Source organism: Papilio machaon, chromosome 21 (assembly GCF_912999745.1).
Source record: "Papilio machaon chromosome 21, ilPapMach1.1, whole genome shotgun sequence".
Lineage (NCBI taxonomy): Eukaryota > Metazoa > Arthropoda > Insecta > Lepidoptera > Papilionidae > Papilio > Papilio machaon.
Genome location: NC_060006.1, coordinates 1,512,346 through 1,533,752, shown reverse-complemented (window position 1 = coordinate 1,533,752; position 21,407 = coordinate 1,512,346). Strand labels below are relative to the sequence as shown.

The following is a 21,407-nucleotide window of genomic DNA, read 5'->3' as shown; positions in this document are numbered from 1 at the left end:
TCGTTGGTATTCGCGAGTTCGGGGTAAACTAAAACTGATTTATATAAAATTCATTTGCTTAGTAATTACGAACAATTCAATATAATATATGTTTATCAGTTATATATGAGTGTATATGTAAATATATAACTACATATTTGATTGTACAAATATAGTTTCTTATGTTACGAGGCAGAGGGGATGAGGGGTTACAAAATCACCAGTAAAATTTAACGTCTAACAACATGTTCTTAAAACTCTTAATTATACAAAATTATCTTCAATATCACAAATAATAAAATATAGAACTTGGCGTTAGACTAAATACAATCAAATAGTAACATTTACAATGTGCATTTTCAAGTTATATTATTAACATAAAACATGTTGTGATCTTAATTTGTCAGACATGTTTCTATGTCAATGTTTCGTCAGTGAGAACTCAAACTCATCGTAAGTATGTACAAAATGTTATTCAGAGATATTCCAACACTGAACACGTGTGAAACAAAACGTTACTGTACAAAATAATATAATAAAAAATAAAAACAAATGTAACACTATTATACAAAATAAAAAGAAAAAAAACAGGATTTATACAAAAAAAAATGAAGTCATTTTTCTAAAAGTCCAATTTTGTTTACCATGAGATTTATGTAACAAAAGTTAGCTTTTTCTATCACTTCGATACTTAGGAAGTGTTCTTTTGACATCAGTTACTAACTGAATTAAAAAAAAGAAAAGTTAATTCGGACAAAAAAAAACATAAAAATTAAACAAAAAAAAATCAAATCGGAGTTTATTTACAATATTTTTATAATTTCTTCGGTTATTATAATTTTTTTTTCAATAAATTAATTTTATTACAAAAAAAGCACCCGTTTTAAGTTTCATGTACACAAAATCTCATGCTAAAATCAGGACTGTGTTAGCACACGCCGGGTCTTTTAGTTAGCCTTAAACCAAACAGCACGCGCCATATAAAATCATAATCAGTCTATATTCGGCATAGTTTGGCAAGGGACGCTGTTCGAGTATACAATTTTATTACTTCTCCATTTACTAAAAACTCTCAAATATTCACAATACGAAATCAGCCTTACATTCGCTATACATTTCCTAAACATTTCGTCCATTGAACTAAACTTTTTCACACCCGCCTAAAGATTTCACAAATTCTTTTTCTATCAAAATGTTTTCAAATTCCAAATTCAAATGCTCATTCTCTGTGGTTTTTGCAAACCAAAATCCTCACAAACATATTGTTATCTCTGTTTTCTTAAAGATAATGACAGGGATAACGATATGTTTCATAAAGAGATTTTGGTGTTAGAAACCATAGATTAAACGTCAAGTCGGAGTTAATCATGATATCGGCTTATCATTCGTCAAATTGAACTTCTTCCATCTTATGTCATCCTGGTAGTCTGACTAGTCAACGTCCAACAAGATGCAGGTCTACATTTTATGTTTGTATGTTTGTTTATATTTACATATAGAAATTAGTCGTATTATTAAATGGATGAAGTATCAAGGAAGCAGTGATAATTTATTTTATCAAGTCTTTGATAAGGACCAGTTGTCAGAGAGGTAACACTATTACTATGAAATGTTATTATTTTTCTCTCATTGTAGCAGTTTGTGAAAACAAAAATGCCATATATAGATTTAAATAACATAAGTTAATGTGTCTATTGCAGAGCATCTGCGTCACGTACATTTCTATACAATGCGGTTAAAGCGGTCAAGGAACTCTAGAAATGTAAATCGAATAACTATCGACAGATAATCGTGGATTTCTGAGATCAAAATCTACATTTAAAACATATTGTTATCTCTATTTTGTCAAAGATAATGACAGGGATGACGATATAATTTATACAGACATTTTGGTATCAGAAATCCACGGTTAGTCAGTAACATTGGGTAATCGTAACGTCAAAAGTTTCTGCAACAGAGTGCATGACTTATAGCACTTCATTCATTTGAATGATGTCGATCTCATTGAATGAACGAAGGAATGACCACGTGGGAGCTTGAGGGGGCGGGGCAGTGGAGGGGGGCGGGGCGGGTCACCGCAGCGCGCGACATCGCCGGCAGACGCGCACCGCGCCGCACTCACCCCACGGGCTCATCTCCGAGCACGAGCCGCAGAATATACCACCGCAACGCCTGCAATACACATAAGAAATATTTTACATAGTTTTAGAACAAATTGGTAAGATCCGGGTATCAAAATTAGTATATTAGACACGAACCTAATAAGTGGTGAGGAAGCAATCGTACCTGCAGTGGTGCCTGCGTCGCGCGAGCCAGAAGTGGTTGCGGCAGTGTTGGCAGCGCGGCGCGGCGGAGTCCGGCACCCAGGCGGCGCGCGCCTCCTCCCCCACCTCCACCTCTGAGGCACTGCCACTGCTGCTGCCGCCCGCGCTCCCCCCTGCGCTGGGCGCGCTGCCCCCGGCGCTGCTGGGCGCGCTACCGTTCACGCTCACCGCCATCTGCGTGGGCGAGGGCGCGGAGGGCGAGGCGCGAGCGGGCGGCGGTGCGCCCAGCGGTGACGCTCGCCGCAACGCCTCGCGCGCCTCGCGAAGCTGCCCGCTCAGTTCTTCTACAACTTTCTGTAGTACATCAAAATAGGTAAAATTATTTCTAAAAAACTATAGAATGCAATTAACTTGCATTGAGAAACAATTTTGTTTATTAAAATGAGCAAATTAATTAGATTTGTGTAGTTTACCTTTTGATATAGGATGATCTGGTGCAGACGGTGCTGCAATGGGTCCGCCGCGGGTGGCAAACCATCGGGCGGGTCGGATGCCGGCCGCGCGCCCGCACCGCACACGCACCGCACACGGGCTGCGGCCCCGCTCGCCTCGCCCGCACCGCACCAACACGACTCGCTCTCTACACCTATACATAGTAAGATATCACATGATAAAATACAAAATTGAAGTCTAAAATAGTTTGTGGTTTGTCAGATTAATATAATTAACAAAGTTACCGTGCGTGTTGCGCGCACAGCGGCAACAGTTACGACGCGGCGAGGTGGGGCGCAGCGTGAGCTGGCTGGCGGCGCCGCGCGCGGACCCCGAGCCTTCGCCCTCGCTCTCTGAGCTCGCGCCGCTCGATGACGCACCACCTAAATAACGTAACAAGTTCATTGCCATCACAAAGGATAAATAACAATATATTTACATAGAAAATAAGGCAAAACCTTCCACTTGCTTAGGAAAAATTAATCGTGTGACTGATTTTTTTCTACATAAAAGATATTTCGGCCTCTTGCTTGAAAAAAACTACTCACCATTCAAATCAACTTGCATAAACTTGGCAGATATATCATTAAGTCCGTTGACGACGCCGTTAGTTAGGGGGCCGTCGTCCGTGACGTCAGCTGTAACATTGTCGATGACGTCAGTGATGACGTCCGAGGTGACGTTGTGGTTGACGACGTCGACGTCTGTACAACGGGTGTCTATGGCGGGGGGCTCGGGCCGGTCGGGGGGTCTGTCAGCGCGGGCGGCGGGGGGCGTGCCCGCGATATCGAATCCGGTAGACGATTGGTTGCTCGACTCTGAGATGGATCGCCATGTTATGCTTATATTTCGCGTGCGTCCACTCTCCCTTGAAGCCTGTAATCGAAATTTAAAATTACATAAATGAAAACGTTTCTGGCTCTTTCTCCCTGTTTCTCTCTCTCTCTCTACCTCTCTACTCTCTCTCTCTCTGCATCACTCTCTCTCTACTCTTCCGCTTTACCTCAATTTCTCTCTACTCTTCCTCTACTCTCTCTCTCTCTACTCTCTCTGTAACTCTCTACTCTCTCTTTAACTCTCTACTCTTTCTCTCTGCCTCGCTCTACCTCTCTCTTTCTCTCTCTCTACTTTCTCTCTCTCTCTCTACTTTCTCTCTCTCTCTCTACTTTCTCTCTCTCTCTACCTCTCTACACTACTCACTTCCGGCATGGGCAGGAGTTCAGAGTAAGTGTCAGCTAGGAAGACGGCGGCCTCTTCGGGTGTGTCGTCGTCCGGCGTGCGCAGTACACTCTGTGACAGCTCGCCCACAACACCGTTCTGACAAATATAATAGAAAATATTAAAGAAATAAATAAATAAATGATATTATTTAAACAATTCTACTGCTTAAGAATTTATCAAGAACAGGACAGAAAAGATTTTTTGTTAAGTACTTTTTAATAATTTAATTAATTTAAAATAAAAGATGAAGCACCAATAGCATTAAGATTAAGGGTGCGGACATCACGTGGTCAAGAGTTCCGATTTAATCATTCGACTAAAATTATAAAACATAACCTGGAAAAATCTAGAGCATAGTTGGGATGATAACAAGTACCTGCAGTGCATGCGGGGTGGGATGCTGTGCGGGGTGTGGTGGGGGCGGGGGTGGGGGCGGAGAGCCATCAGTGCTGTCAGTGCAGTCAGTGCCGGTAGCCGCACGCACCAGCTCCCGCTCCAGTGATGATGACGCGCTGCCGGACGGCTGACTGAAGTGCTCCGGATTTAAACCTTCCACTTCGATCTAAAAATTTAGAAGATAACTTTTTAATTTTATATGAGCAATCGTAGTACAAATCGTCTACGGTTAAGTGGTTTAATAAGTTGCAGTTAAATTACTAAACTTGGTCTCAAAGTCAATAAATAAGTGTATTTGAAGTGTCAATTTAATATTAGAAAGGTGAATACTACAGTTAAGATGTTTCATGTTCTCACCTGACTGGTGGATGGTTGGGGCGAGGGTGTGGAGCGTGGTAGAAGGGTAGGGGCAGTGCCGGGGGGCGCCAGCTCGTCCACACAGCTGTCGGTGAGAGCGCGACTGTCGCGACCCACCAGCGATGATAGCTTCCTGAAAATTTATATAAAAATATTCAATTATACTAAATTGTAATTATAAAAAACATAGATATAGTTGACTTTAAAGTTTGTATTTAAACAAAAAAAAAAAATAGATTAACAAAAAATGTCCACTCACATAACATCTGGTGCAATACTAGGGTCGCTGCGCCGTCTTTGGGTGGTATGCTTCTCTCCGTCGCTCAATAAGTTATCACAAGATCTTGTTTTCGTCATCAATCCTATAACCAAAAGCGGAGTATAAATATTTATATCCTATGACGTCACAATATTCCCTGTCTGTATGTTCTCGTACCGTTCTGAGGTGGTGGGTCGAGGTGTGGCGGATCATGTTCTCTTTCTCGCTCGCGCTCACCACACAGCATACCCCACCAGGGCTGCATGGCGCGCACGCTGCAGTCCACCCACAAAACCTGGACAATACAATCTCATATAATTCATGTATTCCTAGTATCATCATAATGTATCGCTTGATTATGAACTTCGGCAGTTTATAAACTGTCCGAAAATTGTGCACTGAAGTAAAATTTTGCGTCAAACATCGCAAATCAAAGGCAACAACCCTATTTTGTATTGAACTCACTGACCTACTTACTTACTTACTTAACTTACTGACTTCGTCAGTTTATAATCTGACGAGATGCCATATTGTGAAAGAATAGTTTAGTTCGAAACTTGCACTCATGTGAGTTGAAAGAAATGAACCACTCATGTGGTTTACTAATCTGGTGTTATGTTATGACATCATCGAGTCACCTGTTGATGTTGATGTGGTGAATACAGATGGTTGCGGTAGGCGGGCGCGTGCAGCAGATGCCACACGTGCGCTGCGCCGTCCGCTCGGCACTCGATGCGCTCGCGCCGCGTGTTGCACAGGAACGTGCCGAACATGCACGAGTGCACGTGCGTCGCCAACTTAATCTGGAAATAATATTATTCTCATAATAACCTCCAGATTATATAAGAGTCCCTTACATACCAGGAACTCATAAACGTATTGTACAATTGCACACAAAAGTGAGATGGAATAATATTAACTTACAAGATATGCCTCATTGAACTCGAAGCTGCAGGGATACTGCAGCATCATCTGGTGCACGACGTCGAGCCACTGCAGGAAGATGGGCGAGCGCTCGTTAGGGTCCTCCGCGCCGAACTGGTGGCCGCACCGGTCAGCGAACTTGTGCCCGAAGTCTAGCCACTCCCGCTCGATCAACACGCGGAAACCCTGAAAAGATTGTATAAGTTAAATTTGTACTGTAACAATCACGATTTAAAGATATAAAAAAATTGAAAGATTAATAAGAAAGAAAACAATTTTAAGAGTCCTAGTATATATTACCTCGACAGTGCGGTAGTAGGGGTCCAGCGCTAACTGTGCGGCGGCGACAATCTGCGGCGTGCGGTCCCAGCCGTCGGAGCAGTGTACGAGCACTGGCCTCGCGGCGAGCACAGCGCGCGCCACTACACCCGCCGCGCGGCACACGCCTGACACGTACTGCGGCCACAGCGTGCGCTCCAAGTTGCTGTGCCAACTGCACACACATAACACAACATTTAGCTTTTAAAATAAAACTTTTTGACAAATCCCTCCTCAAAATGTGTTCAACCATTTGGCCTACATGAAATTAAATTTCATCTAAACTAAGACGTCACAATATGTAGTTTGTTCATTTACTTTTTGTATTTTAAAGTTTTTTTATAGGGTACTAAATGTCGAACTAATAATGCCTGGTTTACATTATAAAAATAAACTAAGACAGTAGTGATGGTCTGGCATGGACTGTTTTGACTCACCAAAGCTAGTTAATGTTTACATTATTCCAGTTTTATACCAGCGATGATTTTGAGCGCTACTGTCCTCCTGTACTGGAATATTGGCATTATATTCGGTAAGTTGAATGGAAATATGTTTCATACTTGGCCTGATCGTCGGAGTCAGCGACGAGAGCGCGCAGCTGGTGGAAGCTGCGGCGGACGTGGTGTATGTTGGGCAGACACATGAACTGGATATCCGCCGCCGGGTAGTACTGCTGGCACTCGCAGCCTCCGCCACGCGCGCGGTTCGTCACCGCGGACGCGTACGAACGCGCGTCCACTATCAGCAGCTTCAGTTGCTGTTATAATGTGAAATATGTTACACCATATTTGACATAAGTTCACAGAACAAAAAAAAATATCTTTGTTTCTTAAAGAGAATGATAGACATGTTTCCTTCCAATGGAAAACTGATTTTTGTACAAATTTTACCGTCTTTTTTTGTTGTCGAAGTACCAGGCATACATACCTTGTTGGTAGCAGGAGGTTGAGTACCGCGGTCAGCATTGCACGCAGTGACGTAGGCGGCCAGCAGACGCTCGTCCTCATTGGACCGCCAGCCAAGCCAGCCCACCTCGGGCTGCGAGGATCGCGCGATCACCGCGCCGTTACCACGGTGTCGCCACACCACAGCGGGCATGCGACGCATCGCTCTGAATCTAGAAAGAAATTCATGAAAATTATGTAGGGTTGTAATGAACTTAAATTAGAGCAAGTTAGAAATCCTGAACCCATTTTATTTCAACATTGTACCAGGAGGGCATAAGTATAAAGAAGTATTGTTACCTGGCGACAGAGTCGAGGTCCTCATCCCCGATGGTAGCGGGCACCAGCAGTAGAGGCGGATAGGATGGGCACAACTTGTACTCCGCGTTGGCAGCCGTCACACGCCACGCGCCTTTCGTCGTGAAGCCGAGTCTTTCCACCTGGCAACAGACGCGTTAAGACGTAAATACTCAAACTTTTTCAAAATACCTTGTCTCCTCTAATACCAAAACATCTTTGAGTTCTAATTCCGCCGTAGTTAAAATGCATTCATATCAACATTTCTAACGTCCATGAAGGTTGTTCTAAATCGGTCACGCTTACACACGTAAGGTCAAGATATGCAGGAAACGATTAAACCACTTCCTATTTCTATAAAACTTGCATTTATGACATGCATAAACTTCACGTTTTAACACAGTAATAACAACATAGTGCTAGAGAGAATTTTTTTTACTTATCTACATTTATTCATTTAGTTTTCAGCCATTTTGCTCGTTTCAACACTAAAAACAATACAATTTGTGGAGGCTTCTGAGTCATGATTTTATCCGACGCATTTAGAACATCGCCAAACCTGATCCTTGTTGATTATATGAGTCTTAGTAATGCTATCAACACACCTCAGGACCGAACCAATGTCTCTGCGGCGCGTGCGAGGCCCTCATAAGCGCGCGGTGTACGGAAGCGGGCGGCTGTTCCTTAGCCCATGCTGCGTATGCGGCCGCAAACGTGTCTTGTAATGAAGTTAACGGCGCTAAAGCTGTGGTCAATCGACGCCACCATTCCAAACACTGCTCGCCCGTTGTAAACGTACATCTGGAAATTAATTTATTATTTATTTATTTAACTCCACTTATGCTATGTACAATATAATCTCATTTTACTTTGGGTTCTTCAACTTGTATGTTTGTAAGAACCCTGCACATTATCTAAGGTATTCCTTAAATAGATATTGTTGGAAGTATTAGGACCTCATGAAACCAAAGGTATGGTATAGAACCACAGATATTTAAAAATGTATATCTTACTATGTCAGCTATGTGCTTTTTACTATTAATTACTTAAGTTCAGTGATATAAAAATAAATAAAATTGTAACATTATTCGTTCATTTTATTACTTTATATACTGTAATCCGTTGTTTTTTTTTTAATATTATGCTCTTTCTATGCTGTTATGCTATTTCAGATCAACATTTACCACTTCATTGACAAAACCCAAGTCTTTGAAATGTATAAAGTAAATATAAATCAAAGGACTGTATCAAACACTTGAGATAAGTTGTTTGAAAATCACATGTCGCCTGCGATGCTGAGTGTTTTTACATTTTGTACATTGAAGGAACAAATATTTACACAATGGACATGTCTTTAATACCAACAAACGGTACACGGATGTATACCTTATATATTTATAATGTTTAGTAAAAGATTCTATTATGGTAAGTATACAAAATTATTATTTACAAAGGCTTGCGTTAAATCACCGAATTAAATATACGATCTTTGGTTGTCGGCGGTATTTTTAATTTAATTTAACCGATCTAAAGGTACAGGCACACAATAACAATAATGATGTTTAGGGAGCGATCGAATAATTTATGTACTCCGTTGTATACAACTTATTATACTAATATTATAAATGCGAATGTTTGGATAGATGGATGTTTGTTTAAAGGTATCTCCGGAACTGCTCAACGGATATTGGCATAAATGTAGAGCACAATCTGGAAGAACACATAGGCTACATATAAAGTTTTTTTTTTCGGCGAAAGCAAACTTAAAATAAATTTCGGATCAATCTCACGGATCGAATATTGTTTTCGGTCATAATACAACTATGAAATACTTTCCTGTCACAATTCAAATACGACATTACCTAAATGATTTTTTGGTTATGTAAATCTTCTGCAAGATTTAATATTTTTAACTTTATTAAATTTTTGAACACCGTCCACAATTATCTTTTGCCAGTTAATGTACGTTATATCGAATACCAAATTAAATTTTACTACATCGTTATCGTATTAGCGTTGGAATTTTTTCCACAAAACTTTCTAGCGGCTATCGGGTTCTGGCCTCGATACGCGGCCGGTCACGCTGCACATCTATCGCTTGTTTCCTTACGAACTAAATTAAAATTATCACAATTTTAACACGAATATCGTTCCGTTGCTATACTGTTAACGATTTACGAAATTTACTGTCGTATGTTACAATTTTAAACCGTAATATCGCTTGATCATACGTCAGTAAAATCGATCTATAATTTAAAAACAAACAAGTATGGTTGTCTTTTAAAAAATTTACTACACGATCGGTTAGTAAGATAAGCCACCCACGACTTTTTCAATTGATAAAGTCAAGTCATATCTCAACATCCTAGTTTAAATATCTTGCAGATAATCTAATATATAAAATTCTCGTGTCACGGGTTTCGAACTTGAACTCCTCCGAAACGGCTTGACCGATTCTCATGAAATTTTTTGTGCATATTCAGTAGGTCTGAGAATCGGACAATATCCATTTTTCATACCCCTATTGAAATTTTTTGAACTGCGCGCGGACGGAGTGGCGGGCGACAGCTAGTGTTTTATAAAACTTGAAATGAACAGACATATCGAACATAAATACATCTGAAATAAATTTGTTTTTAATTAATTAAAACAATGAGACGCCTCGCTTATCTTACTTCTTACTAATATTATAAATGCGAATGTTTAAATGGATGGATGTTTGTATGAATGTATCTCCGGAACGGCTCAACAGATCTTGATGAAATTTGGCATAGATGTAGAACATAATCTTGAAGAACACATAGGCTATTAACACACATACACAACAAACAACACATAGGTTATTAAGTTTTTTTTTCGCGCGGACGGAGTAGCGGGCGACAGATAGTATAATATAAATGGAAAACTTTTACATATCGGATTATGTGTCATTCAAATTACATAACATAAATGAAGACAGATTTGATTGACGTCAGTTTATGTTGACTACTTAATTAGCAAACTAAATATAGATATTTATTAATTAAATTGTAGATAGTAACGTGCACGGAACAACATATAATCCAATTATGTTATGAAAACATACCGAAGATGTCCCGATAAACATCGCTTTGTATAGCAATGGCGACAATATTTATTTTGCATATTAATTTATACACCAAAAGAATATGCATAAAGTCTAAAGAGTTTGACGCTATTTTTGAACAAATATGCATATCGACTGCTTATTTTTTTAAATAAAAAAAATAACTTTCTAAGAACGAAATTAAGTATTAAGATACTGCTGTAAAGGTATTTTTGAATAATTCACGAATTAATTACCTAGAAGCCTGTGCTAAGAAGTTATTTTCCTTTCAGCCGTTCAACGATAGCAAAGTGACTTTCCGTTCTTAGTATTTCTAATGTACCAGAGTGCCAGAAGTTTATAGGTGTAAATGTGTTTCGACTTACTTGATCTGTCGTCCATGCTTGCAGAGAACGAGCAGGCAGAGCAGGTCGCGGATCTCGAGACCGTCGATGAGCCGCAACGGCACAGAAGCACCGGGTCCGGCACGCCGGCGAGGCTGCACGTGCAGACGGTAGTTGGACATGGAGATGGTACCGCCGTCCGCCACGCGACCCACCCACTGCGGACACACCGCCTCATTGTTATACATTCCTGGTATTTGAAATTACATTTTGTTAATGGCGTATGCACAAGATCCCAAAGTAAAGAAAGTTATGCGAAAGTTTAGATGTATTATTGATGTTTGTTAGAAGGTGTGATCTCGTGAACACAGACGGAGTCGCGGGCGAGAGCTAGTATTATGTAAAAATATGTAAATTGAAACTATACAGATTTAATTTTTTTTTTGTTTAATACATACTGTCTTTGATATTTAAATATTTAAAAAGATTATAAATATTTAAAAACGTGTATCAAAACAATATAAAACCGCTGTCCAATTCAATAAATCTGCATATTTATAGAGGGAACAAACATAACTTTGCCATGCTGTTAACCTTTAAAGTGCACTCATGTCTTAGCCAAAAAGCATTAAAAATCAACAGAATAAGCTACATGCTATTTAGATAATTTGGGTAATACTGTTATCTTCGCATCTTGTTAATATCCAGTGAGAAGCAACCAATGCAAAGCTGAGAAAGGTCCCTATCCGGTCAGCATTGCAACGATATGTTTTTTTTAATTGCGTTGTTATAAAACAAGGGATTAAATGGTATATAAATATATTATAATTTTGCAATTGTATAAATTTCTTGTTATATTATAAATAGAAATTATTAGGAGAAGAGTGTACTAGGGCAATGCAACTGTTCAATAGACGGCTCATAAGGTCACCGGGTTGAATGCGTATTAGGTTGAACGAACTCCGTACTATTTACTACGCTGTACGACTATACCCAATGAATAACAATTTTACGTAATCAGTATTTGTTAACTATTGTAGAGTTGTTTAAAGTTAAATAAATAAAAATGCATACACCCGTAATTAATCTTTATATATGTTTATTTCAGATTTAATTGTAAAAATTTGTTATATAGCAATCTTACTAATATCTTTCTAATATTATAAATGCGAATGTTTACATGGATGGATGGATGGAAGTTAAGGGTATCTCCCGAACAGCTGAACGGATCTTGATGAAATTTGGCACAGATGTAGAACATAGTATGTAAGAACACATAGGCTACATAACAATTTTTTTTTTATAATGCCGCGCGGACAGAGTGGCGGGCAACAGCTAGTATTTTATAAGTTAATATGAATTTAAGTAAATAAAACTAGGTCCCATAGGAAACAAATATGAAAATAGAAATATACAAAGTAAAATTGTGATCAAATGATTTTTAAACATTTTTAAATATCGATTGTGAATTTGTTTACATCATTTATAAACAAATTTAACGCATTTTGTTTAAACAAAAAATTTATTAATTCCATGTGTTCCAGTATTTAATCACGATTGAAAGTTATTTACTAATATTAATTATTTTAACACTTATGTTTCCATTTCAACGGTATTATCCACCTCGTAGTCTGGTATAATTAATTAATGAAAATGGAAGTGTTTCGACAGTGATAACCCACGATGAGATTGAAAGTGAAACATGTCTGACGAAGTTATCTTCTGTCATAGTACTATTGTAGGGCCAATTTAACAAATCACATTTAACACTACATCATAATTCAATAACGTAAAACGTTATAACGATGAGTAATAAAATATTTTTTATTTTGCAAAATTGCTTAACATTCAAATTTCGATTACATATTTTTTTGTAATACGTGTAACCTTTTTCTTTTGGACTCAACGTCAAATGTGATCATTAAATTGTCGCTGCAATAAGGATACATGAATGGCTTAAGGTGGTCCGTACCTGCACATATTCGCCGCATATAGGCGTGAAGCCGGCATCTAGGCCGGGTTCGTCATGATGCGCGCGCAGCCTCGGGTACAGATCCGCGGCGCGCACGCGGTGCGGTGGCGGCTCAGGCTGCGGCGGCGCGCGGTATCGCTCCCGCTCGCTCATCTCGCCTACGGACGGTGAGGACACCTGCAAAAAAAACATTGCACTCAATATGGTTGCCAACTTACTTAATTCTTAACTTCTTAACCACATCATACTTAATTCGGGTCTTTTACGCTTTTTCTTCGTTCTCTTCGTTGATTACAATTCGAGTAGGTACATTTTTAGGAAAAAATTATCACTCAACGTAGCACAATTATGTAAACCTATTGGAATAGCTTTATTAGCAAGTCGTTTCTGTTGCCATTTTAATAAATACTAAATCAGGTTTTAACCTCATAATAATTAATATGGCCGCTGATATAAGGAAGGTCAAATCAATGGACCCACCAATCGACAGAAAAACTTGTTTGCCACATCTTTGCATAAGTTCGCAGAAATATTTATTTTTATTTTTTAATTATGCCAATTACAATAATTATGTAAGTAATTTAAATTCGCCGAGAAAATAAGGTAGCTTATGTACAATTTTCGTTTATCGAAGTTAATTGAACTGTATATTAATTACTTAGTTTAGCATTCTCTTTGTATTTGATAACGTAATGACGTTAACAAGTTTCTCTTGATAGTTTATAAAACGTTTACGATATTTTTACCGTCTCTGTGATGGGAAAAAATATAGTTAGTTTTTTTTTTCGTAAACATTAAGTAATGTAATACGCAGAATATGAGCATCTTTGCTACCAAGGCTGCAGACATCCGTGGAGGAATCCGAGTGGAGTAGTAAACATTCTTGCGGTTGCCGCGCGCAATCGAATGCAGTCACGATGCAAGTCTGCAGATTTTCTGCACTATACGATGCATACAATATAAATTATTTATATTTATAAATTCCTTTTATCGGATATACGATGTTTAAATATTTGCTTATTTATTTATTGTTATTTTATTAATGTTTGTAATGTAATGCGAAAGTCTAGATGGATAGATGGATGTTTATAAGAAGTTATCTCAGGAACAACTCAATAAATCTTGATGAAATTTAGCACATTATTTATTAAGTTTTTTATCTGCACGGACGGAGTTGTTAGCGATAGCTAGTATTATTATAAGCTTTTCATGTATTAGGCGGGCAGCAACATTAAGAATTACATACACGTGCAATTCGCATGCATCATACGCACAGACGTGCTCACGATAACAAGCAACTATTACACATAGATAAAGCACCTGTGAACAACACGCCCAGGCACCTATGCAACTAGGAAGTTACACATTGTATGCAATTAAATCAAATCAAATGCAAGAAAAACATTTACTATGAAGCTTGTTGAATGCACGGCAACACAAGCTGACATCAGCTAGTCATCAAACTAAACGCAAGTCAAATGAAAACATAGCGTTAGCTTACGTACGCACATTGTACTTGAAAAAACTATATTATAGTGTTATGTCTGAAAACTGTCTTCATGGCGCCTATTTATAAACTCGAGTCCAGCCGAGCTAAACAGCGCTTTCCAACCGGTCCATAATTGGCAAAACATTCCAGCGTAATGATGTAACGACGCCGACTCAAGCCATTTACATCTACCAGGGGACCAGTCATCAATGCAATCATGAATTATTAAAAATCTCACACGTCACCCATCTGGTGTGTTTATATCATTTTCATTTTTAAATTGCACCGTTATTAAATCCATCTCGCTATCGTTCCAATCGTCGTTATCTACTAGGCATGCATGAAATGCTAAGAGTAATCACCGGTTGTACACAATAATGAACGTACATACATTAGATTAGCGGTTAGATCGGTATGCTGAGATTAACACAGAACGTATCGCATTGTTAATTATTACCGGTGGTTTAATTGCGAAAATATACATTCAACCATTACTTGTGTAGTAGTAAAAGAATCTTATCAAAAACTTTGCATATTTGCCAGTGATATTTCAAGGTCGGATTTGAAGAGAGCCTAGCTCGAATATTTACGACACCTTTGTCATGTTATCGACAAAATATGTTAAAATTTGTATGACATTAATTTGTTGGTGTACTTTACACATTTTAATACAAATTTTGTCGATCAAGTTACGAAGACGTTCCCATGAATATTCGTACTAGGCCCTCCAGTTTGGTACAGAACTTTCCGTATAAATAAAATTTACCAAGAAAACATAATTATATATGAGTATAAAGGAGTTAATTTTCTAACATCTCAGTAGATAAGTAAATCAAATGTGATCGTAGGCGTCTACGCCCACGCCTCTCAGGTACATTCACCCTCACAGGCTAACATTTCGCGCGCACCATAAAAGGTGCCGAAGCTCGAGGCTACGCGAACTTTCTTTGGGAGGTCTCAACATGAACTACTCCCACTTAAAACAGAAATAATAACTTCATTTTGTAATTTATGCTCTTCACTTATTAAGTTTAATAATTAAGAAAACAGATATGGAATAAAACATATATAGAAAACTGATACTGTAGTATTGTTCGTTAATATAATTTGAATGCCGTCAGATATGGAAATAAATTGAGACAAAGTGTGAAACTTTGTAGACGAAGTTGTCACAAAGTGGGCCGAGGCGCCATGTTGTGTTATTTCGCCAATTTATATACAATACGCAATGATTTGCGTTTATTCAGAGTCTACGCCAGGGTTTACTAAGCTTTATTACAATGGCCTGGATATTTTATGTCTAAACGTAAAAAAACGATGTTTTGAATCTGCGTGAACTGATTTAATTTTTACAGTTTTTATTTACAATACATTTTATAGCAAGATAAAAAAAAAACTTCAAAAACGAATAGATGTCAATAAGATAATCATACTAATATTATAAATGTGAATGTTTAGATGGATGGATGTTTGTTTGAAGGTATCTCTATAACGACTGCATGAATCTCGATGAAATTTTTCATAGATGTACAAAGAGTCTGAAAGAACACACAGGCTACTAATTAAGATTTTTATTAATTTCGAGCGAACGGTGTCGCGGGCGACAGCTAGTGTTTTATAAAAGTCCAAAGAGGCGAGGCACACACTGGCCACGCAATATCGAGGCCGCAACACCTTTTTGTTGCTTTTTATAATATTGTTTAGTGCTAAAGTTATCTGTCTTCATCTTCTTGTGTACTAACTTCTATAAATAGACTAGCGACACTTAACTCTATAAAATCTCTGTAATGAAGTCAATAAAACTTCAAACAAGCATCACACAGAGGGAGGGCATGTCGACTTTACGACAGCATCAAACGTTGCGGGTGGGCGATACGTGGGCACAACAATAGCAACGATACTCGCTTGTTAATGTTCAAATTAGTTTGTGCGTGATTTAGAACGGAACAAGGGTTTGGCGTTTGTATCGATTCAACAATACGAGGGTAAGCAGATTTCTAGACAAAGTTTATCATACCATAGAGCAAATAAAAAGAGATATTTAAATGTTGGTTTCCGGTATAGAAAAAATTAGATGGAAAAATTTGTACCCAATGTATTGCTGTCTTTTAAAAAAAAAACTTGAGAGGTGTGTTGGGACACCCGGATGGAACGAAGTTCCTTTCAATTAATTAGTGAAGGAACCAATGTTTATTCTATGCATAAAAAACTTAAGTCTTCACAAGAAGTACATTTTATTTCTATGAATTTTCGTTATATATTGTCACGTCGTTGCCATGGTGAAGTAGCGCTCATTCGTCGTTAACATACTTGCTATAGCAAAAAGTGTCGTGACAACTTTTCGTAAGAATTTTTTCCGTCTAGCCCCCTTTCACAACGCGCGATAAGGAACTTCGTTCCAAAAACAGAGTTTGTTTTAATACAGTTAACGACAGTGGAAATTTACGATTATTGTTTAAACAGCCGCTTACAATTTATTCCTAATAAACTTAATAGCTAGTTAGTATATATTCGAGCAACCGAATAAAATGATTGGTTGCCGCTGTATAAATAACTCAATAGGCAACTGTTCAGTTTACAATCGGCTTCTTAATATTTAACTATGCAGTCCGAGTTCATTCACCGCCCGTCAAGCCGGCGCTATTTGTTAACCATAAAACAGTAGTGGTCTTTGTATTGACACCATCGAATGGAATAACATACAAAATAATTTCGCCCCAACTGGTTTATAAGCTTTTATGACTCCATTAGTGTACGTTTTTATAAAAACGTCATCACATTTTGTTATTTATACCAGACTGACTCAAGAGTGTAATGTTTTATGTATGTTGGTTTGTTTAATCTCCATTGGTTATTATAATTCTACTTAAGGTTGATTTTGGACAGCTTGATGGTGTATAATTTGGTTCTAATTTTAGCTTAGGTAGCTGGATTTCATCTGTTTTTTTTTACACAGAGCATGAGCGACGGCTCAATATTTTTGTATAGTTGTTTCGGTAGAGGAAACCGCCGGCATGCTTTTGTGCTTTACTTTACGTTTTGACTAGGCCCGCAGAAATTCATGAATGCGGCATTTGGAATTTCGAGAAAAGTATGGCTATAGTCTTCCTAGGGCACCATAGTTAAATACTCGCTTTGGTCAGATTACCTCAAATATGGACTAGATTCTTGTGCATTTTATAGACGACCATTGTAGAATTTTTTAATATTATAAGATAGCAGTACATTTAAAGTGCTACTAAAGGTAGTCTAGTTTTACCGGGTTGCCAAGTGCACTAAGCTCGAACCTATTTTCGAGTGAGCTCTTAGCATAAGAACTCTCTCGGGAACGGGACTGTTCCCTCTAGGGTCGCTACATTAATTAGCTTTTAAATGAATCAAATGAGACTGCAAATGGAGAGAGATAAATGTTTTTACAGTACCTTGCTTTACCTAGTACATTTTATATTTATAACATTGTTAACCGCAAATTAATCCAATCGACAACGTCAAAACGTGTTATCGTGAACTTGAATATGGGTTCAGTGTTACGTTTATAGTACCAGGAAAACATGAGCGGGAGGAATAAGTTCCAGGAAGATTTTATGTCTTGATCATTCACGAATGATTAATTGTATGAATGAGTGTAGGTATGACAAAAGGCAGTTGCGATGATGCATCATGTCGGCGGAGCGTCCATTGTTGTGTTCGGTCGTTCACATGACACGCCCTCTTCCTAATTCATATTTGCTAATACTTGACTGATGTCTTTTCAACTTGAGAGATTTTAGAATTTGACTGAACAAATCTAATATATTATTTACACCAACAAAAAGTTCATTCTGAGCTGAATGACGTCTTCCGGTACAGATGTCCTGCGAGGTAGTTTCGTGCACCGGATGTGTTGTTGCACAAGTAATAACGTCTTGAGGCCACTCGTAATCGCTCCCAACTCTCGTTACGATAATAAGATCAGGCTACACATCGGCTCAGCTTAGTAAAATTTATATCAGTTATGAATACATTCAATTCAAATAAAATCAAAGTTTCGATAACACGTTCGTGATGACTCGCAATTTATTGGAAAAAAAAAATTATTAAACCTTCATTTTTATCAATTGACCTCAGAAGAAGTATTTCAAAACATCATGTTTCTATACTAATCGACGTTTCTTTTTAACGCAACGTACTATTGTATAGAGACGGGAGGTGAAACGGCCTTTGCGTTTCGTAAGCGCAAGGACGCACGGCGTTAGTCAATGGCGGAAACTTAGTAGATGCATTGCATAAGCCATCATCTGCCGCTGTTATCGGTATTTAGGTCGACTAGTTGTCAATGTTGATATCCTGGATACTTAGAAGATAACATATGGGTATAACATTGCTTACAAACGAATTTGAACTTAACGACATTGTCAAAAAGAGTGAAACTTTATTGCAACAAGATAATTATGTTTCAGAAACTTTTTTACACAAATTGGGTAAAGAATAATTTAAAGTGACTTGTTTATAAATCCTAAAGTGACTAATGTAAGTTTCAAAACAGTATAAAGCAGCCGTAGTAAAACACGGATACCAACATCAACAAAAAAAAAGCATTGAGTGGCATTGAGAGGCAGCGCCATAGCGCGCCGCTGACTCATGGGAAGCCGTCAGACATTGTGTACGGCAATTACTACTGACGCCTCCCCTACCATTTGTAGCAATTTATACGTCATTACGTGGATAACTCGATTAAAGTATTGCGTGAAATATCTCGCTTAACTGTTGAAGCTGATCTGTCGTCCCTCTTTGTTCACTGATTTTTTTAATTTCCCATCGTCTTTATTAGACATATAAATATTTAACGCAATCGTAACGACCATAACTAAAGTTTTATTTGGAGGAATATTGCTTTGAATTTCAACAAAGAAAATATTAACAAAATTATTGACATTTCACTTATCTATATAAATAAAATTTCGTGTTTGGAAAACAATACACGTGCTGATAAAAATATGATAAGTAGAGGATATCATCGTAACATTGTTTTATTGTGTGGCAAGAACTGATTTCGAGATCAAGTATCCGATGTATCAGATGACAAAATTATCAAATATGATTCATGATATATGGTTTATATGTAATATAAAAAAAAAAGTTATTGTTATCAAAATATGTATTAGGATTGTGGATATCACTAAATGTTTATCCTTCACCTTTATCTACCGCTATTGTGGAGTAAACCAGAAATTAAGTTTGTTATAATTTCTGGTATACAAAACAGCCCTTTTCCGGCTTCGTTATATACCTTTACTAATAAATACATAACCGGTATCAATTCACTTCCACCATCAATTATAAAATCAAGTATTAAACTTAAACATACATAAATCTCAAACATGTCAACATCCGCAATTAAACCGGAACGTAGAATTACACTGCCTTAACACTTGTCAACTCTTTCATTCTTTTTGTTAAAACAGAGATCACGATATGTATACAAGTATCCAATTCTACAATAACAAACATTTACAATCGAGTTGTATTCGAGAACAATTGGTTTAAAACGTATCAGTGTGAATGGGCGAAGAAGGGCACAGTCGGCATGCGCGTACCTGCGACCACAAGGCTGAAGCCTTGCGATACATTCACACATTGGTGTTACCAAAGAGTGAATGATGCATCGAATGAATTGAATTATTTAGTTACGAGATACAGTTAAAATGACCGTGTAACATGATTCGGGTTATTCTCATGAATGGAGTTTTTCGTATAGGCATGTAATATGAGAAACATTAAAAGTTTAGGAAAAATACAATGGAAATGTAACTCGAAGCTTGTAATTGAAAGCTACTCCCTCGAGTACGAAAAATTCTTCTCATTGTGATACAAAACAAGGTAACCTTTTTTGTTCGAAATTCTTGCTAAATCGGAAACTGTAAAATAAAATTTCAACACATTCTATCGATTAGATTATTTATGTCCCTTCGCTTTTCTTAAACAATTACCTGCTTATAATCGGGCGAGGGTGGTCGTGGCGGATACTTGGAGGCCATGCGTGCCCCCGCGCCGCAACCCTGCGCCTGCGTCGGCTCATCCTCGGGATAGTAAAGGTGCACGAAATCCTCCGTGTCAAGGAATGTATTGATCAGCATACTCCGTAACGTAAACTCACAATGTCTAGACTAACACTTTAGCACTAGGTACTAAAAAAACTGCAATACACTGTCGGAAGACCGTCTGTACATACATTTGTAACGTTCCATCTTGGATTAAATATGATCATATAAATTAATATATCTATATATAATATTTTTAATAAATAAATTATCCACTACACTTGTATAAAAATCACATTTGCACCAGAATTCGATCGCACAGTTACCTGTTAGAAAATATATGTTAGACATTTGACATAGTTATCAGAGGCACTATAATAATGATGCTAACTGTACTAATACAAAACTTAAGCGAGAGTGCACGTCGTTTACCTATTGTACTCATTCATTTCTAAGTAAGATTGTTAGTTCAGTTCGCTTTCGCGTAACCGTTTGTTTTATATAACGAAATAAAATAGAAAATTACTTAAAGAAAGGGTTAATGTTGTTTTAAATCGATCATTGAGATCTAAGGTCAAAATATTTAAAAAACGGCAGCATAGCAAAGAAGTTTTTTTTTACTGTCATCGTTCTTACTGTTGTTATTCTAGAATATAACTTATGACGTTAACCGCATATTTATACGAAGAACGATTGAATGATCACTACCCATGTTAAATAAACAATTAGTGGAATGAAAACAAAATATAATCATTCATTGATTGGTTTGTAAAGAGTAAAATAATAATAACTTATATTCACACAGCGATGGAATTCAATATTTATCATATTAGTGTATACTACGCATATCAAATAAGACATTATGCATTACGGGCCAAAGTCCTCTCAGACTCCATGGTTCAATGAACTGGGTTCTCGAATGTTCGATGTTCTGAATATCAACTTTAAGGTACAGGCGATAAATCAATAGATTGGAAAAACTACACAATTAACAAAATAACAAAATAACTTTTTTGGTAAAATAGAGTAAAATATTTAGAGATAGTTGATATATTGTTAACCCTCAT

At 37.6% G+C, this 21,407-nt stretch overlaps 1 protein-coding gene across 1 annotated transcript; it reads right to left on the bottom strand.

Moving 5' to 3' along the window:
• Nucleotides 1-1,836: 1,836 nt before the first annotated feature.
• LOC106709927 (myotubularin-related protein 4) lies at nucleotides 1,837-20,576 on the bottom strand. Its single transcript, XM_045683051.1, has 20 exons — nucleotides 20,290-20,576; nucleotides 12,832-13,008; nucleotides 10,902-11,077; nucleotides 8,057-8,252; nucleotides 7,455-7,594; nucleotides 7,138-7,327; nucleotides 6,771-6,967; nucleotides 6,193-6,385; nucleotides 5,893-6,078; nucleotides 5,607-5,771; nucleotides 5,146-5,263; nucleotides 4,969-5,071; nucleotides 4,710-4,842; nucleotides 4,333-4,518; nucleotides 3,936-4,052; nucleotides 3,284-3,611; nucleotides 2,981-3,118; nucleotides 2,717-2,889; nucleotides 2,266-2,597; nucleotides 1,837-2,151 (listed from the first exon to the last, which is right to left on the bottom strand). Exons 1-20 carry the CDS (start codon nucleotides 20,434-20,436, stop codon nucleotides 2,052-2,054), a joined length of 3,495 nt encoding a protein of 1,164 aa, XP_045539007.1. The 5' UTR covers nucleotides 20,437-20,576; the 3' UTR covers nucleotides 1,837-2,051.
• Between the last annotated feature and the right edge of the window lie 831 nt (nucleotides 20,577-21,407).

What these genes read in the sequence shown, in the direction of transcription:
- LOC106709927 (XM_045683051.1), bottom strand. Translation starts at nt 20,436, where the DNA reads ATGCTGATCAATACATTCCTTGACACGGAGGATTTCGTGCACCTTTAC. An exon ending in CCTACTACCGCACTGTCGAG is followed by an intron (nt 6,079 to 6,192) that starts GTAATATATACT and finishes CAATCTTTTCAG; the next exon opens with GGTTTCCGCGTGTTGATCGA. An exon ending in CGACCCACCACCTCAGAACG is followed by an intron (nt 5,072 to 5,145) that starts GTACGAGAACAT and finishes TTTTGGTTATAG; the next exon opens with GATTGATGACGAAAACAAGA.